Here is a 19,814-nt window from a genome sequence, read left to right as displayed (position 1 = left end):
CACTTAATCTAGTCGTCAGGCCAAGTTAACCTAAAATATCAATACCCTAAAACTCTAACCTAATCTAACCATAACAAACGAAGCTCACCGAACCTGATCTAACCTAAAACAAACCTAACCTAAACAGACTAAACTAACCTTAACAGATCAAACCACATTAACTTATGGTAACTGTAACTCTAAACCTACCCTAATCTACCCAACAAGAACCCTATCATCTAACCTAACCTAACCTACCCAAAATACTCTACGACTAAACTAACCTAACTTAACCTAACCTGGGTAGTGTTCGAGCAAGGGTAGGGTATTTGCAGCTCCACCTTTGCAACGCTGACTCATATCGCCCGCCACCTGGGCCTTCACTCCTCCACTCCCATCACCTCTTTTACCACTGCTATCGTACCGTCCATACTGAATACATGCTAAAATTGTCTCCATCGAATGATCTATAAGTAAGCCATATAAACCCAAATATGAACACATGACCAGCTTAGAAAAAGGAAATCATGTAACTTTTCCTGTGGCTACCGTGTCTGTCTGAAATGAAAACTATCCATGACATCTTTAACCACTCTCACCGTCCGCCAATAATTCCAACCACGTTATACTTGCTTCATTTGTTTGTGGGCAAAAAAGTGTAGCTACCTCACAAACATTATCAACACACTTTCACTGATGTATTCAATCAACGTTTCGTGTGTCTTGTCTGCGAGGAAACATATACCTCAACTCCCACTCACTGATAGTCTCTCTCTCTCTCTGAACTGCTCTGCTTGTTTGTGAAAAAGATCTCACAAACATTATCAACTCACTCTCTCTGATAACCACCATGGTCTATGAAAAAACGTACTTTTTATCTATACACGATAAATTCATGCAACGTTTCCTGTTAACTGTCACGCTTGTCAGAGAGAAAACGTTTACTTCACAATGAGCACCATTCATCTTCAATGATAATTTTAACCAGTGTTTCTTGCAACTAACTACGGTACACTCAAGGTTCACGTGAAAACGCTTAGCTCATTAACATTATCATTCACTTCAAATTAATCTGGAAAAAGTTTGTTGTAACTGTTCTGCCTATTAGTGAAAAAACGTAGCACTAATTCATCCACACAGGTTCTATTTGTGAGAAAACGTACCTGGTACACATCATCATGATATAAATTCAAGCAACGTTTCCTCTAACTGCTGGGAAGAAAATGTGAACTTCACCTTCATCACCTAATCAATCGAACACAAGTTATTCAATCAACGTTTCTTGTATTAGATGTGCTTGTATGAACACCTTAACCTTACCAACACCATCACTCACTCTCTCCGTTAAATTCAAGCAACGTTTCCTGTAATAGATGAGAGAAAAACGTATAGGCCTATAAATTCAAGCAACGTTTCCTGTAATAGATGAGAGAAAAACGTATTGGCCTATAAATTCAAGCAACGTTTCCGGTAACAGCTGAGGGAAAAACGTACAGTATACTTCCCCAGCATGAGATAAATCCATGCGATGTTTCCATTAACACCTGAGAGAAAAACATGTACCGGTACTTCCCCAGCATGCGATAAATTCATGCAACGTTTCTAGTAACTCCTGAGAGCAAAACATACACATCATCACCAACCCATAAATTCAAGCAACGTTTCCTGCGGCAGCTGAAAGAGAGAAAACGTATCCTTCACCAATATCACCAGTCACTCCCACCACCCGTTCTCCCCCTCCTTCCCCCCCTAGCCCTGGCTCTCAACAAAGGAAATACCCTCGAGGCTGAGACAGGCTATTAGACTGGAATATCACTGCTGCCAAAGAGACAGCATCCACGTTAACCATTTTGAAAGCACTGAGGGTTTGTAAGCTTAATAAAATCGTCTGTCGTATGCTGGATTAAAATGGTTTGAATAATGATGATGATGATGATGATGACGACGATGACGACGATGATGACGATGCTGATGATGGAACCCTTTCACTGCTACTTCTCTCTACCGAACAGTATATTCTGGTGTTAATCTAAAAACTTCTTGGATGTATCGGACTCTGGAATAATGTTGCTGCGAGAGAGAGAGAGAGAGAGAAAGAGAGAGAATATCCACGTTATCCCTTTCACTGCATCGACGTCTACCAGATGAATACAATCGTCCGTCCTACGCTGGAATAAAACACAAAAAATCAGAGGAAATACCACGGGACAAGACAGCCAACTAACTCTGAAATATCACAGACTGGAGAGAGAGAGAGAGAGAGAGAGAGAGAGAGAGATAACACTCGAAGCTAACCATCTGGCTCCGTTGATTTTCTGTAAGTTGAATGATACGGCCCGTGGCAAACTTAAATATATTATAGTTCTTTTTTATTTATGCTCATGCCAAAACGTTAAGATAGTTTTTTTTCACTAATTTTCTTGATTCATGTTAACGATTTTCTTGTCCAAAGTTTAATGTTAATTGTATCAATCTTTCTTTTCTTCTTCTTCTTCCTCCTCCTCCCTCTTCTTCTTCTTCTTCTTCTTCTCCTTCTTCTTCTTCTCCCTCCTCCTCCTCCTCCATCTCCCCTCTTCTTTTTCTTCACAATTTTCTACCCCTATTTCTCCTAACCATAATAAAATCGCCAGAGGAGCAGACTAAGTACTTCCCAGATAAAGGCATGATTAGCTATATCAATTTTCAGCATAACAATCCCCTAAACTAAATAAATAAAAAAAGGCTGAAACAATAAACCAGTAAAATGCATTGTCGTACTGTGGGGGTTAATTCCGTACAGCTGCAGGCGAGAATTTAGACTCTGATGATTTCGTAGCGCCTCTCACATAGCGATTTATTCCGCATATTATACCTTAATGGTCCCTTGCGATACTGATGCAGGCCCATGTCGATATTAAAACTGTATAAATATCATACAAGAATATCGTAAGGTGTAATACGCAAAATAAACAGTTAGGGAAGAGGTGCTGCGAGAATGATGGTGTCATACGCAAAATAAATAGTCAGAGAAGTGATGCTACGAGAATGATGTTAAGGTCTTCGTTAAGGCGTCATACGCAAAATAAAGCGTCAGGGAAGTGATGCTACGAGACTGATGTAAAGGTGTCATACGCAAAATGAATCGTCAGAGAAGTGATGCTACAAGAATGACATAAAGGTGTCATACACAAAATAAATCGTCAGAGAAATGCTACGAGCATGATGTTACGCCGTCAGACGCAAAATAAATCGCTAAGGAAGAGGTGCTACGATAGCCCCTATGCCGCCTAGAATACGTCCCTACCCCCTAAGAGCCGTCACATAACACGGCAAAAGAGACCGTACAAGTGAGGTGGTCCCTGGGGAGAGGGGAAAGGTGGGGGAGGGGGGAGTTGATAAGGGCGGCTCCGCTGAAGGTCAATAGATTTTCCCGGTGGCTGATCCAGGGTGAGTATTAAGGGGGGAGAAGGTGTTAGGCAGAGTATTAGGGGAGGGGGAGGTGTTAATATGGAAGGTATATATGGCTGAGTGAAGGGCGTAACAGACAGACAATTGTAAGTATAAGGATATTCTTGGGACCTATGGCTGAGAGTCTGAGGGGGGGGAGGGAGGATTTTACAGAGGGTATGAGGGGTGAAACTTGAAGGAGGGAGGGAAAGGTGTTTTAGCAGACAGAAAAATTGAGAGAGAGAGAGAGAGAGAGAGAGAGAGAGAGAGAGAGAGAGAATGACGGTGACGAAATATATGATCCTAATGATGGTGATGATGAGAAGGAGAAACTTTGAGCAGAGTTTTCTCCTGCCGATAGCCACGATGGTTTAGTTATTACTGGGTTCGCCTCCCGATCAGTATTTACCTAGCTTCTGGGCTGAAACTCGGATCATGGTGGACTTAGTGGGTGCTAGCATACCTTCGCATTCTTGTCCGTTCATAACAGTATACAGGATATCACACACACACACACACACACACACACACACACACACACACACACACACACACACACACACACACGAGGAATGGTATTCTACGCGGTTAAGCAAGATCCCTAACACCTCTTCCTTGACGACTTATTTCTGGATATGGCTATACAGTAGTTGTACACGTTACACATGCATAGTACGGGGATAATGGAAGGATGTACACAGCACAGTCAATGGCAGTAAGGTGTAATAAGCAAAATAAACAGCTTAGGAAAAGGTGTTAGGGAGCTTCCTCAACCGACGAGAATCTATCTATCTATCTATATACCTAGGCTGCTTCCCCCAAGGAAAGGGAGGTAGCCGAGACAGGACGACTCACTCTCCATTTACTCATCCATTCAAACACATTCATTCGCATCTTAGCCCCAAAGGGGAGAACGGACAGATCCTCACCGCACCACACCGCACAAGGGTCAACTGGGCAATGCAATCAGTGACATCCGCAGCAGGGCCCGACAGCAGAACTGGTTTACCCCTGCCACATCATAACAGACCCATCCCCTTACCCGCACCTGACCTGACTAGCTGATCAGACCAAATGCGGGAGAATATCCCCTCAGGGCTGCGTCATCACTTATTCATTCACAATTTCTCTCCATTTATTTCTGTCACGCACAGCCACTCTTCCTTGCTCAACAGACATCCCTCTCGCATCCAGCGCTCTCTTCACACTGTCCATCCATCCTATTCGTGGTCTTCCTATCAGCCTTACACCTCTCACATCAGATCTAGTTATCTTTTTCACCAATCGCTCATTATCCATTCTCTCCATATGCCCAAACCATTGCAACACCCTCTGCTCAACTCTACCAGCCATCTCCCGAACAACTCCAGTTCTCCTTCGCACTTCATCATTTCGCACCCGATCCATACGCGTCACTCCACACATACTCCTCAGACATCTCATCTCCATTACATTCAAACTTTTCCTCTGCTACACCCATATTCCATGTTTCAGACCCATATAATGCAGTCGGTACCACAACACCCTCATACAGCCTTCTCTTTACATCCATTCTAAGCGAACGACATTTAAACACTTTTTTCATTCCTCCCAGCACCTTTCCTACTTCATTTATTCTAAACTTCACTTCTGCATCTATTCTTCCATCCACAGCAACATGTGACCCTAGATATTTAAAACAATCTACCTCCTCAAGCAACTCACCATTCAAAACTATATTCATCCCCCTACCATCTATCAACCTCGTACACTTCATCACTTTACTCTTATTCTCATTTACTTTCAATTTCCTCCTCTCACACACCCTTCCAAACTCCTCTACCAACTCTCTCAATCTCTCCTCTGAATCAGTCACCAGTGCAGTATCATCTGCAAACAGCAGCTGCTTCAGATTCCACTCTCCTCCATCAACATTTACCAGACTCAGACCACCTAAAACTCTTGCATTCACCTCCCTTACAACACCATCCATGTAAATATTAAACAACCAAGGCGACATCACACATCCCTGTCGCAGCCCCACTCTCACGGGAAACCAATCACTCACAGCATTTCCCACTCTTACACACGCTCTACTATTTACATAAAAACTTTTCACCCCTTTTAGTAACCTACCATCAAGTCCATACAATCTTAAAACAGTCCACAAAGCCTCCCTATCAATTCTATCATACGCTTTCTCTAAATCCATAAATGCCCAAAACACATCCTTGCCTTTAGCTAAATACTTTTCACACACTTGTCTCACAGCAAACACCTGATCAACGCATCCCCTCCCTCTCCTAAAGCCACACTGCTCATCACTAATTACTCCCTCTGTACCCTCTCTAACTCTCATAATTAACACTCTACCATACACCTTACCTACAACACTCAACAGACTTATACCCCTAAAGCTAGTACATTCATACTTATCACCCTTGCCTTTATACAACGGGACCACACAAGCACTTGCCCAGTCAATTGGCACCATACCTTTCTCAAAGCACACATTCAACAATCTTACTAACCAGTCAACAATAGTCACTCCACCACCCTTCAGGCATTCCACAGCACACCCATCCATACCTGCAGCTTTCCCTGCTTTCATCTCCTTTACTGCCTTCTCCACTTCCTCCTTCGTGATCAAAGAATCATTCAACTCTCCCAATACATTACAATACTTCAGCTATCACAAACACTATTCTCACTAGTTTCAAACACCCTACCTAATTCGTACGTGACCAGCATTAAGAAGGGTTCACTTATCACTCTCCCTCCTAGATCTAATTCGTACTTGGTCAGGATTAGGAAAGGTTCACTTATCAATCACACTCCCTCCTAGAAGTTCTATTTTTGCCAGCATTAAGAAGGGTTCATCAATCAAGCTCCCTCCTTGAAGCTCTAATTCGTACTTGGCCAGCATTAGGAAGAGTTTCTTATCAATCACTCTCCCTCCCAGACGCAGCTTCCTTCCTAAACCATTGCGCTTAAAATAAAATAACCATACAAAGCGTCCCCGAGGTAAAGAGTAAGGCAAGGAGAAGGAGAAGAATATGCCAGATCCAGTGAGAAGGTGATGGTGGGTACTTACGTGATTGAGATGATGCTGGGGCGCGCCACCGTTCGGAACTGCCTCTTGAAAGAATATACTCAGCGCCGTCTGCAGGGAGAGAGAAGCCGGGGAGAGAAAACCAGTCAATGATCATAGCCTTAAACTTCACAAATAGATTTATACTGTGATTTTCCCCCCACATGAACTCTAACCACTTCAATAATGACCAAGTTTTCGCTTTATTATACGTTTCGATATATTTATTTTTGCAATCTTCAGACGATTTTATTCAGCTCGAGATTTTCGAATTGAGGGGGTTATAGTCTTCTTATTAACCCCTTCGCTACTTACTAAGCTGAATAAAATCGTCTGGCGGAAACCTGACTGGAAGAAACAGTAGCTATGACACAGACCGAAAACGACTAGCCTAAATCAATATTGAAAGAGTATGTTTGGCGCCGTCTCCAAGGAGAGAAGAGCCAGGGAGAGAACCAGTCGATGAAATTACGTCTTATGCTGCACAAATTGTCAAATAGGCTAATTATCGTGATTTCCCTCCAAGAATCTTCAACTCCTTCGACACAATTGTTAAACTTTAGACCTAAGTGGTATTAGTAGACTTAGCTTTAGACTTTATGAATAGATCAGATACAGCTTGAACTCCTTCACTACAGTAGATTTCTCTTGGTAAAATCGCATTAAGAAAGCAAGGATAAAGCGAAGTAAAATGTCATGGTAGCGATGAGGTCAAAACTCCACTCCCTAACCTTAGTAACACTACTCGTGCCACACGCTCCTGGTTTGTTTACATGAGTCAGCTGACAGGCTGCTAACGCCGGCCAACAATCAGCTGGTACCAGCAGTATTGCATGATACTTGCCACATGTCTCTTCTCAGTGCCCGGCAACTTACTCCAGTTAGTGTCCACTATACTACTTTTCAGTTATTAGGAGAAATTACATCTCTACCGATATAATTAGCCCGCAAGTATTTTTTTTCTATGTTGCCGGAGGCGCCCACCATCCACTCGCTTAATGCAGTATTATCTTCACCCTACTTAGTGTCCACTATACTACTTTACAATTATTAGGGGAAATTACAACACCTCTACCGATATACTCATTCCGCCAGTTTTTTTTTTTTTTTTTTTTTTTTTTTTTTTTTTTTTAAATGTAGCTGGAGACGCCCACCATCCACTCATTTGATGCAGTATTACCTTCAGTTGATTGTACACAGAGTGGCAAGATATACAGTATATATATATATATATATATATATATATATATATATATATATATATATATATATATATATGGGTTCTTGCGGCCCAGAAACCATTTACTACGATGTGAGGTAACCATACGAGCAGAACCAAATGGACACTCGGCGGTCTTGTTAAGGAGCTTCAACCAGATGGTGCTCGTACGGGATTACATCTCAGGAGTGTTGAGATTTATTGCCCACGAAATGCTCAAGGAAGAGAACTGGTCACTCGCCGTAAAAGCCAGGGTCTATATATTCCAGCTCCTGATTCTGCAATAAAGCATATGTCGACAGGATAAAATTATACCCATCTACCATAACGTCAATATTTGTGTACGATAACTCCTGCGGTAGGGTACGTAGACTATTTGGAGCACCGGGCAATACGGTTTAGATCCATAATTATACGACTAAGCCATATTGATTCCTTCATTACGATGACATCCATTTTAATCCGGCTACCACCAGCTAATAGAAATCAGGTTTAACTTCACAAGTGCGGGTTAAACCCTCCAGTCCAAAGCCCCTCTCCCCAGGTGAACATCATCGTCCAGAAAGATAAAGTAGAGAGATATACAGTGATGAGAGAGAGAGAGAGAGAGAGAGAGAGAGAGAGAGAGAGAGAGAGAGACCTCCTCGTTGTGAAGGACCTAATTCAAACGTATAAGCTAACTTCACACTAACATCACACTTTTCACCCAAACCTGACATGAGGAAATATGAAATAGCAAGTTTCTTAAATTACCAACTGCAATGATAATGAACGAATTACACCCACACGTGGAAATATTTGCTTGATGGAAACTGATGTCGATTAAATTATATGCCTTATGTAGTGCGTAAGGGAATGATAGGGTGTAATCAACGCAAACTAAATCGCTAACAAGGAGGTGCAACGAAGCCACTTATGCCACTTTTAGGACAGAAAAAAATGTTGCAGCTTGCCAATGAACGTTCCATATTTGTATAAACGTTTCCATGTGCACGAGTATAAACTTTTCCATATGTGGGTGGGATTCTTCCACTTAAAGAGTCCACGACACTATGACACTAATACTCACCTCAAACTGCCAATGCGCTGACTGTAATAACTGTCTGGCTTGTTCTCTGGTGGCTCCCGCAGCCATAACGAATTGATTAATCATTACCTGCAAAACAAAGAAAGATACGGCTGAATGCTGTACGGGTATATACACGGCAGGTCACTGGAGACAATGGAGTGAGAGACTAGGAGACTGAGTGAAGTGGAGGGGGAGACCGTGAATTAGATGGATGGACAGTGTGGAGAGGTTGCTTATGAGTGGGGGGGGAGGGGAGGAGGAGGATGTTCTCGAGAAAGGGCAGCCTGATGACGGAGGGCAGAGAGGATACGAGGCGATTAGTTTGAGGTCATCCCAAGCCAGTCTCTCATCACTATGAGGTCGAAATCGGACGTACTACGTACGACCACACTATAGGTGGCAAAAGTTTCGTAGTACCTTTTCCTAAATGATTTCTTTACGCATCCTTTTGTATGTATTTGTATGGTGTATTTTATACTGATATACAGTATTTAACATCACTAACAAGAGATTACTGAGGTGCAATGTGAAGAATGAACAGCTTAGGAAAAGATACCGTATTACTAACCTAACCCAACCAAAAATATGGTTCATCTGACAGTCGGGATATATACGTAAGGGAAGTTTTCTAAAGACAAATGCCCTTCACCTAAGAAACAAACATACAGAGGGGATTCCTTGACGAGGAATTATGAAAAAAATAAAATACCGGTACCGGTACGAAATAAAACAAATGTAATGCGCGAGAGTGTTCCATCTTTCTAACCACTTCAATATGATGACATTCAATTTATTTGTGGCGTTACTGGACGATTTCCTTTGTCACTGGAGAGCACCTGGTGGCAAAAGTGTAAAAGAAAGCTGTGTGCAACCTCTCCACTTCGAGAAGTTAATTCTATACCGAAGAGTGTACCGTATGTAGTGCTAGAGTGGGAAGCCTACTCGCGGTGGATCCGATATAACTGGGCGGCTCGGCTGCCGATTTTTTTTTTTTTTCCTCTCCGACTGCGCATAGGCTTCACAGTCCGTTACCATGGCCCAGTAGTCCTCCTACATACCATACACCTCCACATGCCACCACTTCGGTGCTAACACCCACCATCCATATTGAATACACGCTAGGGCTGTCTCATACAGGACTGATGTATTGGTAGTTACACAAACGTCCCTCAAATTACTCCCTAACCCCCAAAAGGTGGGGTGGGGGGTGCATGTATACACTGGCACCAATAGCTATAACATTAAATATCCTGTTACACTAATGTCCCTCTGCTCTCTCCCTGAAAGGAGAATGGTGGACTGCAGGAGAGAGGGAATTTCAGCTCACAGTCCACTGGATTCATGTTAACATAAGGCCTGGGGTCACAAAAACAACAAAGTAACCCCTCCAGATCAAAAAGTATACCCTAAACTGAATCATTTGGGGATAGTAATAATAAAAAATATACATCCTCTGACTGAAGGGGCCCATACAGACTTATCCTTTCAGCATCGTGCAATGTAAAGTTGAAGATTCTTTTTTTCTAATAATGGCGCCTGGTGGTTTAGTGGGCAATTAAGGCACTCCAATCGGATTCAGCCAGTGCAGGTTTATATCCAAGGGACGGTTGGGGTTTACTAATCATGTGATGCCACTCAAGGATAAGTGAGGCTGGTCACTCTCACCTTAAATGTCAGGACCAACTTGTCTAACCCCTGGCTCCAACACGCCTCAAGGGGCAACACTGGATTAGATGATGAATAAATGAATGAATATAATTCTATTCTAACTTGGTCAAAACTACCATCCTTGAGGCAGGGTTCTGAGCCTGAAGGTTTTGCCTGACAAATAGCAATGAGTTCTGATATAAAGATACCATGTTGCCCACATTAACAGGCAAAAATAGATAAGTTTCAAATGTTTCTCACTGTATGACTGGTGCTGGAGAGAAACAGTGATACTCTTTATCCTTAACCTGGTCTCTATCCCTTGAAAGGAGGATGTTGGACTACAGGAAAAGAACAACTTTAGCTTGCAGTCCACCACGTTCACATGCATATGGTCCTGATGAAACAATAACTGTGTGACTGATAACTAGGTAGCCTATAAGGTACGATATTTAGTGATACATCCAACATTATAATACCTCAAAGTCATCCCATCCAAGATTAGGGCATCTAGTTATAGGTAGCAGATTCATTACAATTAATATGAACTGCTCAAACTAACATTATTTTTGAGACTGGTGTAAATACACTACCGGTATGTTACTGGCCAAGCAAGCTTACAATTATAATCATTAGTCTGTAAAAAAAATAATAATAAATAAGAGAATCAATCATAAACATTTCCACAAGTCCCATAATGACTTCTGTTAGCCTATACTTCATGATCCAAATAATGGAAGCTGAAAAAAAGAATTTCAGTCATCAAACCACAAGTAAGAGTTGAATAGCCGTAAAAAAAAAAAAAATGTTTTAGTTACAAATTCAATTTTTTCCTTTTCAGGTTTCACTAAGAGCCTCTTTTCTCCTTTTGCACTTTCCTATAAAATTTCCCTAGCAGTTTTTCTATAGCACACGGTGTTCCTTCTCATTTTACCAGCCGGTTTCAGCAGGAGGGTTCCGTGGGCAAGGGACAGTCTTCATCTTAGTTCTCCTTGTCTTACCGGTATTCTAGAGGTTTAGTCATGCTCTTGTAGGAGCTGTCTAGCATGGGCCAACGGGCCTATTGCAGTTATCCTCTCTTCTTATATTTCTATGTTCACCCAGAGGTGCAATATAAGAATATATTACTGAACACTAAAGCACCAAACTGTAACAGTAAAGTTATGCTGTGATATGTGACAACTCATGTAAATAAAAACAAGAATACTGTACCAGTACCTGTATACCAGAAACAAATATATCCAGTTTATTACCGTAACCCTAATTCCCACTAATAAATAAGGTGAATAGATCCAAAAACTGGGAAAGGGACTAATAGCACCAGTGAGGTAAGAGAATTAAGCCTACAGTATCAAGAGTGCCCAATGAAATGGATCATCCATTCACTAGACTAACCCATCTTTCAACCCTCTGAAATTTTCAGCTAAACCTCTAATATTGAATCATCCACATGATCCCTCCTCTGCTACAGCTTCACAACCTCTTCTGCGATAAAAATAATTGTTAATATACTGAAAAGACAAAACAGCTAATTAACAAAGATACTTAACTAGAAGTGCAAAAAACTGAGATACAGTGTATACTGGTACTGTACTGTACCGGCACTTGTTACTCTGGAATTCTCACAACAATGTTAAGATCACTGGCCTGATAAAACTGTGTGATTCAAATGGAGGTCCCACAACCCTTTGCAGGTCAGCAGTCAAAACTAGTAGTAATGGTGGGCTTGGGTATGATTAGAAGTATACCTGTAATGAGTATTGGGCAGTTATTTGCTTGTCATAATTTGTTTCCCACATATCCTCTTCCTTGGGCTATTTGCTTTTTCTGTTCACTCACTGATGGTGTTTTCTTTCCTTTTTCTCATCTTCCTACTCTTTTCTCTTTCTAGTCACCTCTGCTCATCACCTTTTCCCCCCCACAAAAAAGGCTTACATTAATCCCTATCAAATACATAACAGTCAATTTAAGCAGATAATTTCTGAGGACTGCCAACCATCACACTGTCCAGTTGAAATGTACTGTACAATCCTTTTTCTATATTAACCCAGAATGATGACAGTAATTACTGCACAATGCACCTTTTTCTACAATGGAAAAGACAGGACCACTGTCTGTATCTAAGTTAGGTCTACAGATACTGTAAGCGTAGGCTATTTTTCATGGCATTAATCCAAACTGTAACTGTGACAACAGGCTGATCTGAACATGAACTAAGCACAATGTCCTTTCACAGTCCATTCTCCTCCTTCCGTGGGATGGAGAGGGAGCTGAAGGACGTTTGTATAACTGGGCAGCATTATATCGGTGCCAATGTGAGAAGATAGAATATCTCTCTCCAGTAGCACTGTATGAATAAAATGACTCATCAACCAGCAGTCCTAGTTTTGTAGCTTTAGAGGCTACTCAACCAGTAATGGTTCCTCTGTATCGGTACAGGCCCTTTGATACTGAACCAGCACAGGTACTTGTATTTCAATCCCCACTCATTATAACTGACAAAAATCCTACTACATTACCATAAAGACAATTATATCAATTACTCAAAAATCTATATAAAGGGATCCTAGTAAAGTTTAATGTATCACCACAAACCCTGACTTGATTTGTATGCAAATATTACACATTAATGTTACTGTACTACATTACCAAAGTGCATTACTCTATCTTTCCAATGATCTTAAACCCCTTCTGCTCATTTGATGTCCAGGTGCAGTCAAACCACAGGGTTGAATTAATTAGAAGGCTAACATGGCTTATTCCTGTTCCATAAAGTTCACTGAAATTCATGCAAACATGATTAAATATACCATAAAGCTGTAAGTGGCCTAATTCTGTCAGAGCTCAAAGCACAAGGCAATCAGCTAAGGATCAGGGGCAAACAGGAGCTGTTACAGTCAGTTAGGCTGTATGGTTGTAATTAGAGTACCAGAAATAGTTTGAGACAGCTTGGCCATGCAGAGAGAATGGAGAATGAAACTGACTATGAGTGTGTGTGAGGAGAGGGAGAGATCATGGGTTGGATACAGGAATAGGGTGAAGTATATATGAGAGGGGGTTGTGAATTGGAGGGCAGCCTGATGGCAGAGAACAGGGTGACATGGAGGCAATTCATTTGTGGCCACCCTTCCAGGATTAAGGTGTCTGCCTGCAGAGAAACAGATAGGAATGAGAACAAACTAACATAAGAGAGGTGCATGACTGTGAGAGAGCCTCAGACAGAGAACATCAAGCTCAGTTACCGGTAGTAACACTCCAGCATTATATAATCAAAAGCAAGAATACTTCAATCAATTCTGGCACACTGTTCTTGGATGATGGTGAGTGGAGTATGGCTATCCCAGGAACGTGCCTGTCATGTGAAATGTGAAGCCACATAAGTGTCTGTTAAGTACCGTACTATTAGTGATGTGAAATACAACACAAACGTAACTGTTCCCAATACTGTTCCATCATTTCATTGAAGTGAGTAAATCTGCAGTTTATTCATGTGGTGTCAAGATTCTTCACATATATTAAACATCAATTATTACGTAGATACCGGCAAATAGCTTGGAATAGTTCTTCGGGACATATATAACACTTCGTCATGAAATACTATTTGACATCACTGTGACATGACACATTACAAACCTTGAGTTATTACTGTTTATATTAACTTCACAGGAGGTCTACAGGTCAACTTGTCAAAACAAACTATTTGTTTTTGAAAAATGTGTACAGATCCTGTCATAAGAATTGTAAATTATCTGTAATATGCTGAGAATAATTTGAACTGGTGTTCGAAAAGTGAAACACCTTCATCATAATCTAACTTCAATTTATTTGTTAAAACCATTGAATTTATTTCACTCAAGGATGAGTCCACTCTTGCGTGATTGCCAAAGGTTTTCTTAATCTTAGTACTTGCCTAGTATATGTGCATAAACATATTTCTGATGAACCTACTTTGATATGTAGTATGCTCATTATGTTGTCTTCCTAAAAGTTCATGGACAGAGATAAAACCATTTACCTGCTCGCGTAAATTAGAGTCCATCGTGAATTGTAATCACACACACAAGCTTCTCTCACAACTTCATCGACCACACTGACGATGTTTTCAAAATACAGATGGCAGGCGTTCCAATAATGTTCCCCTTGACAGGGTTGCCAGGCCAGAAGTGTGTGATCCCGCCCCATCATACCCATAAAATAGCCCAAAATAGCCCAAGCTTTGTACTGAAAATAGTTCCCAGCAATACTCAGTTCTTGGTCCTCTCGTCACCTATCTATTCCCATGGATGTGTGGCCACCCTTGCCAGTACTGGTGCTGACAATATATATATATATATATATATATATATATATATATATATATATATATATTGCTTGCAACTACAATTAAAGGAGCTGTACGTATAATGCATAATAGGCTTGAGATTTACAGCTTTCGCAACTTAGCAGAAAGCCTGAGAGAAATATAAAGGGGTTTAGATGTAGTTAAAACATGCAGCATCTCCATTTTGGTGTCGACAATCTAGCAAAAGTATCAGTATCATCACAACATTTGTAGACCAGCCTATAATGAAAAAATGTTAAATGCACTGCATATACAGTACTACGCTGGAACAAATGTTTGGCCTGATTTTTGTTTGTATTGGCATGCATGCACTTACATTAAATTTTCCGAAGTATTTTGATGTCTTTTGAACATTGTCATTCGTTCTTAATTCAAAACATATTTTTTTTAAAGCCAATTAATTCATATCACTTATTTGACAAGCTTTGTTAACATCACAGTTTGGCTAAGAAATGTTGTGATATGTTTTGTAGGGGAACGAAGTATTGTATTTGCCAAGAGGGTCTAGTGAGGGCCGTAATCTCCAGAGATCTGGAAGGCTGACCTCAGGTCTAAAGGTTCATTTTTGACTTTTTTTTTTTTTCCCCTCCTCTATCAACATCATTGAATAACTTAAGCTATCCTCACCTGCTCCAGCCATAGCTTTATTATAATAACTACCACTTGAAAACAAATTTATTACAAAGACTACATTTCCTCATATTAATGGTTTGCCACACTTTCTCCCGTACACCCAGAAATGGCTTAAAAGTCGCATAATTGCTTTAAAAATAACCCAGAGACCGCAATTCTCGAATTAAATTCTCCCTGTTGTAAAGATAGCCAATCAGTGCGAGAAAACTGCAACCTTGGTAGCTCTGCTCCCTGGTGATAGTTTGGTATTGTTGCCAACTTCATCAATAGTGTTCTTCTCGTATATACCATGTATATCGCCATTTTACGGATTTATTCTGAGTCGGAAATATTTCCTTATGTTTCAAACCCTTCCCGATGTTGATAGGAACGAGAGTGTATTCAGAATAAATCTAAATCCAAAGTTGGTAGCCTTGACAACGAGCTCTTAGGAAAGGCAATAAACAGCAGAAAAAATATCATTGACATCATATAAAATCCGCTGTGGTAATAAATTTATGTTAATATGGCTGATTCAATTGTACAAAAGGATTTTGCTCGACAACACCTGTGAATGAATGTGTACCAAGTTTTAAAAAGAGTTAAAGAGCTGTTAGTGATTAAAGATATGTTTACATTGGCTATGCTGTCTTGAGGGGAATTTTATTATTGATTTTTTGCAAATGCCACATTTACGTAGGCTTTTCATAGTAAGTCGAAATGTCAGTGTATTTTATTTTTGGTCTCTATTGCGTTGTTGTACTATAATCCTTTAGGGAATCAGTGAACTTGAAACAAAAACAAACTCGAGACTTGGGATGGCATCTCTTGTCAGTGTGTGTGTGTGAGTGTGATGAAATGATGAACACTACGAAAAATCAATAAATTATCTTGCAAAATGTAAAATCCACAGAAACAAGTTATCTTTATCTTGGTAATAATAAGGTACTCCCGGAAAATTTCTCTTCATGTTCTCAACTGGGCATGTTGAACATGGCATGCAGCATATTATTTCTATTTCAAACAATGCGCATAGGCGCATAGCTTCGTCGTTTATCATCTATAATTTGTCCGCTGGTATTGCATGAGTGTCTAATTTGTCATAATAGTAAAATATTTTGAGCAAAATCCATGACTGTCATTGTAGGGCATTAATATCCGAGTCCGTATTGTGTGAGGCTCAGCTATTATATCCGTAATACTTGCAAACTTTCATGAATGAACAGAATAAAATCTCTCTCCTTTTACGGCAACCGCCTTGGTGCGAGGGATACGGTAGGGTTGGCTGCTCTGGCGGCTGGACCAATCAGCGGACACCAACAATGTTTTGAATTGCTGTGGCGGATTGTGTCTGGGAGTAGCCTTCGTGTATTTTTCGGGGTCTTATGACGTTTGAGGACCGTAAGTATCATCGGACCACGTTTATTTCAAACCATAAGGCCTCCTTGAGTGTTTGATTATCAGTTATTGTTATTATAACAGCGCATCTTTCTCAGAGTTCCGTACCTTTTTGGCTGGACTTGCTGGGGAGATTTAAATCTCGTGACGGACTTGTCACTTTAAAACTGAATCATGCCTTGGGGCCATATTTATGGGCCGATTTGTGTACTGCTTTCTAACTGTTTTGTTTCATTTGTTACAGTAATAGTAGCTGACGATTAACAGTTAGTAATATGATATTCTAAAAAGGACTGGTTTCATGTATCGTACTGATGCTATCTTCGTTGGGTTGGCAGTATTTCATCATTGATTGATCTTTGAAAGCTAATCTTGTCTGGTTTTTGTTACTTATAGTTTTACCGAACATCTGGGGAACATCTTTCATTACCAGTATGTCCAGGAGGCAGCTGATAGCAAGTATGTAGAAGAAATTACATAGAAAATGTGACGTAGCCTAGGTGTAGTCCCATTTTTCCATCAAGCCAATTAACTAACCATTTCATTATGATGACATCCTTTAAATTTTAACCAAGCTACTATCAGATGACTGTATTCAACTTGGAAAGGATCTTTAGCAGTAATGGGGTTGTCTCTAATCCCTGCTGTTTGTCACCTCTAGTTTTAATAAAACCGCCAGGAAACAGGAAGATCAGTGAAGAGAAAAAAGTAAGTGCAGTGAAGTTGTTACCTGTAGATGCCTTAATCCTAAAAGGGGTGGACACAAATACAGCAAGGCCCCAGGTTTAGTGACATCTTTGTTCGTGGTTTCATGGTTAGCAGTATCCTGCAAATATTCCCAAACACCAGATTTCTGCGAAAAAACCCTTCATTTGTGGCAAGAAAATGTAAACAAACCATGTGCACAGAAAGCGATCGTCGCTTGTTTGTCGCCATTGCTGAAGAAGAGATGCAGATGTGTTGTGTGGAGAGGCGTAGGCAGCAAAGGCAGAGGAGGGTGGAGGTGGCAGGGCCCAGTTGCCTCACCACCTGCCTCAGAAATTACACCCCCATCCTTTCCATTAAGTACCTCACTCCAGCCTTCCAAGTTAGTTTCCTTGCCTATTATGTACTTTGTATTAATATATGCTAGTTTGTTTTCAGGTGTGATCAGTAAATTTTACATTTTGGGTTTTAGGGGGTGTTGACATGGGACCCAGAACCAATACTGTACCTCTCCATCCCATCCCTCCTCTCTCCCTCCTTCCACCAGACCCACATAAAATCCTCCTCTCTCCCTCCTTCCACCACACTCACATAAAATCTCAGACTCCTCCTCTTTCCCTCCTTCCACCTCACTTACTTAAAATCTCAGACTCTTCCTCTCTCCCTCCTTCCACCACTTTCACTTAAAATCTCCTATACTCATTATTTTTTTTTTTTTATCGAATCATAGATGCTCATGACAGGTTGTTGATAACTGGCTGAATGCAACATGTCCAAATAACGTTGTTGTATTTCAAATAATTACTGGTAATGTAAATTGAAACCATGTAATTATCTGAAATACAACCATGTTACTCGGACTTGAAGCATTCAGCCAATCACCACAAACCTGACAAGTGCATCTTCGCCTCGATAAAAAGAAAACTGAGTACTGTACTGTACTGTATAGTTATTCGTTTTCCCTCCTCTCCACATGGCCAAACCATCTCGGAGTATTTTTCGTGATAACTTTCTACCACATTTTGGTACACCATTTAGGTAATTATTTAGTTATGCAACCTTATTTATGGGTGTGACACAAGCCAGACTTAAGAAAACCTCACCAGTAGCCTACCTGACTTTGAAAGCCAATTTCTTCAGTCCAAACCTTGACATCGTATGGCCCTAACTTTGGAAAAAAGAGGAAAATAGTACTGTATGTTGCTTTTGTGGGCAGGTTACATCTTAGGTTTGATCTGTGTAATCATCATACTCACAGATACTCACAGATATCCTTCTGAAAGAAGGCATTGGCTGCGTACTGTGGTTATATGTGCCCTATAATTGAACTTTTGCTCCTGGCCTGTCCGCAGTTTATCAAGACAAGATTCAAACTTCATCACAGTTTCAGCATTCACCACCCACTCAGGCAACTCGTTCCAGTTGTTTACAGTTCTGTTCGAGAAAGAATACTTCCTGAGGTTTAGTCTTGTTCTAGGCTTGAAAGTTTTCTTTAAATTGCTTTGGGTTATGTCATCCTCTCTCATTCGGAAGATCCCCTCTGTACAATCTTGATCACACCTCCAGTTGATGATCTTCAGTGCCTCAGTCTGATCACCACAAGATCTTGTGTAGGCCAGGGTGGGTAAGTTCAGTCATCATTATCTCTGAACCATGCCCACTTCCTACAACTTCCTGACAGGGGATGGTCAGATGAGAACTGCCTCCAGGGTACTTTGTCCTTATATAACCTCTTTCTTAAATGTTCATCTCCCTCCTCCTTCTGTCGCACAGTACCAATAGCCTGTACTGTTCCGCTCTTCTATGCCACATAAGGTCTGCCTTTTCCAGTGTTACTCTAAATCTCACTATGAAAGGTTCGTCTTAAACACCACGTCTATGTGCATTGTTTGTATAGGCCCATACCATCTCTGTGTATTCCTTGGGATGGGGTGGTGGACTTTCCCTGGGTTGCTACTTTGGGGCTCAGGTTCCTTATTAATGGACAACCAAGACACCAGCCATTGGTGTTGATGTGCAGAATTAATGGCATTTTGTCTAGATACTGTTACCAATGTGATGTAAAGACAAAAAAATAAATGTTCCTGCGGTATGTAGAGTACCTTACTTTAATGCAGTACCGGTATTTGTATTTGGATGAGAGCCTCAGTTTGGCTTGTGACTATAATCGCAGCACGTACGGATGAATAATGGTTGTGACTAGATACCAGACTCTTTGTGCTGAGGTCTACAGAATCATCTAACTAATTTTCATACACAGTTACTGTCATCATACAGGGAAAATAAAGATCACATGTTAGTGCAGTATCTCATTTGCAGGTGTGAATGGTAGTTAAATGAGGCAATC

At 40.8% G+C, this 19,814-nt stretch overlaps 1 protein-coding gene across 4 annotated transcripts in view; it reads right to left on the bottom strand.

Annotated features, from left to right (window-relative positions):
- The window catches only part of LOC145408450 (UBA-like domain-containing protein 2-B), a 78,358-nt gene extending 63,868 nt beyond the window's left edge, over nucleotides 1-14,490 (bottom strand). For 2 of the 4 annotated variants that reach the window (XM_080279193.1, XM_080279182.1), the window contains exons 1-3: nucleotides 14,426-14,490; nucleotides 8,764-8,850; nucleotides 6,479-6,547 (exon numbers count right to left, since the gene is read on the bottom strand). In XM_080279193.1, coding sequence (XP_080135319.1) covers nucleotides 6,479-6,547; nucleotides 8,764-8,850; nucleotides 14,426-14,449 — 180 coding nt within the window. In that variant the 5' untranslated portion in view covers nucleotides 14,450-14,490. Of the gene's footprint in view, nucleotides 1-6,478; nucleotides 6,548-8,763; nucleotides 8,851-14,358 lie in introns of all 4 variants that reach the window. The other 2 variants (XM_080279188.1, XM_080279201.1) reach the window with 2 other exon arrangements.
- Nucleotides 14,491-19,814: the final 5,324 nt, after the last annotated feature.

Source organism: Coenobita brevimanus, chromosome 8 (assembly GCF_032717465.1).
Source record: "Coenobita brevimanus isolate Jiangsu-jjx chromosome 8, ASM3271746v2, whole genome shotgun sequence".
NCBI lineage: Eukaryota > Metazoa > Arthropoda > Malacostraca > Decapoda > Coenobitidae > Coenobita > Coenobita brevimanus.
Note: the sequence above shows the minus strand (reverse complement) of the source record. Positions and strands in the feature narration are given on the sequence as shown.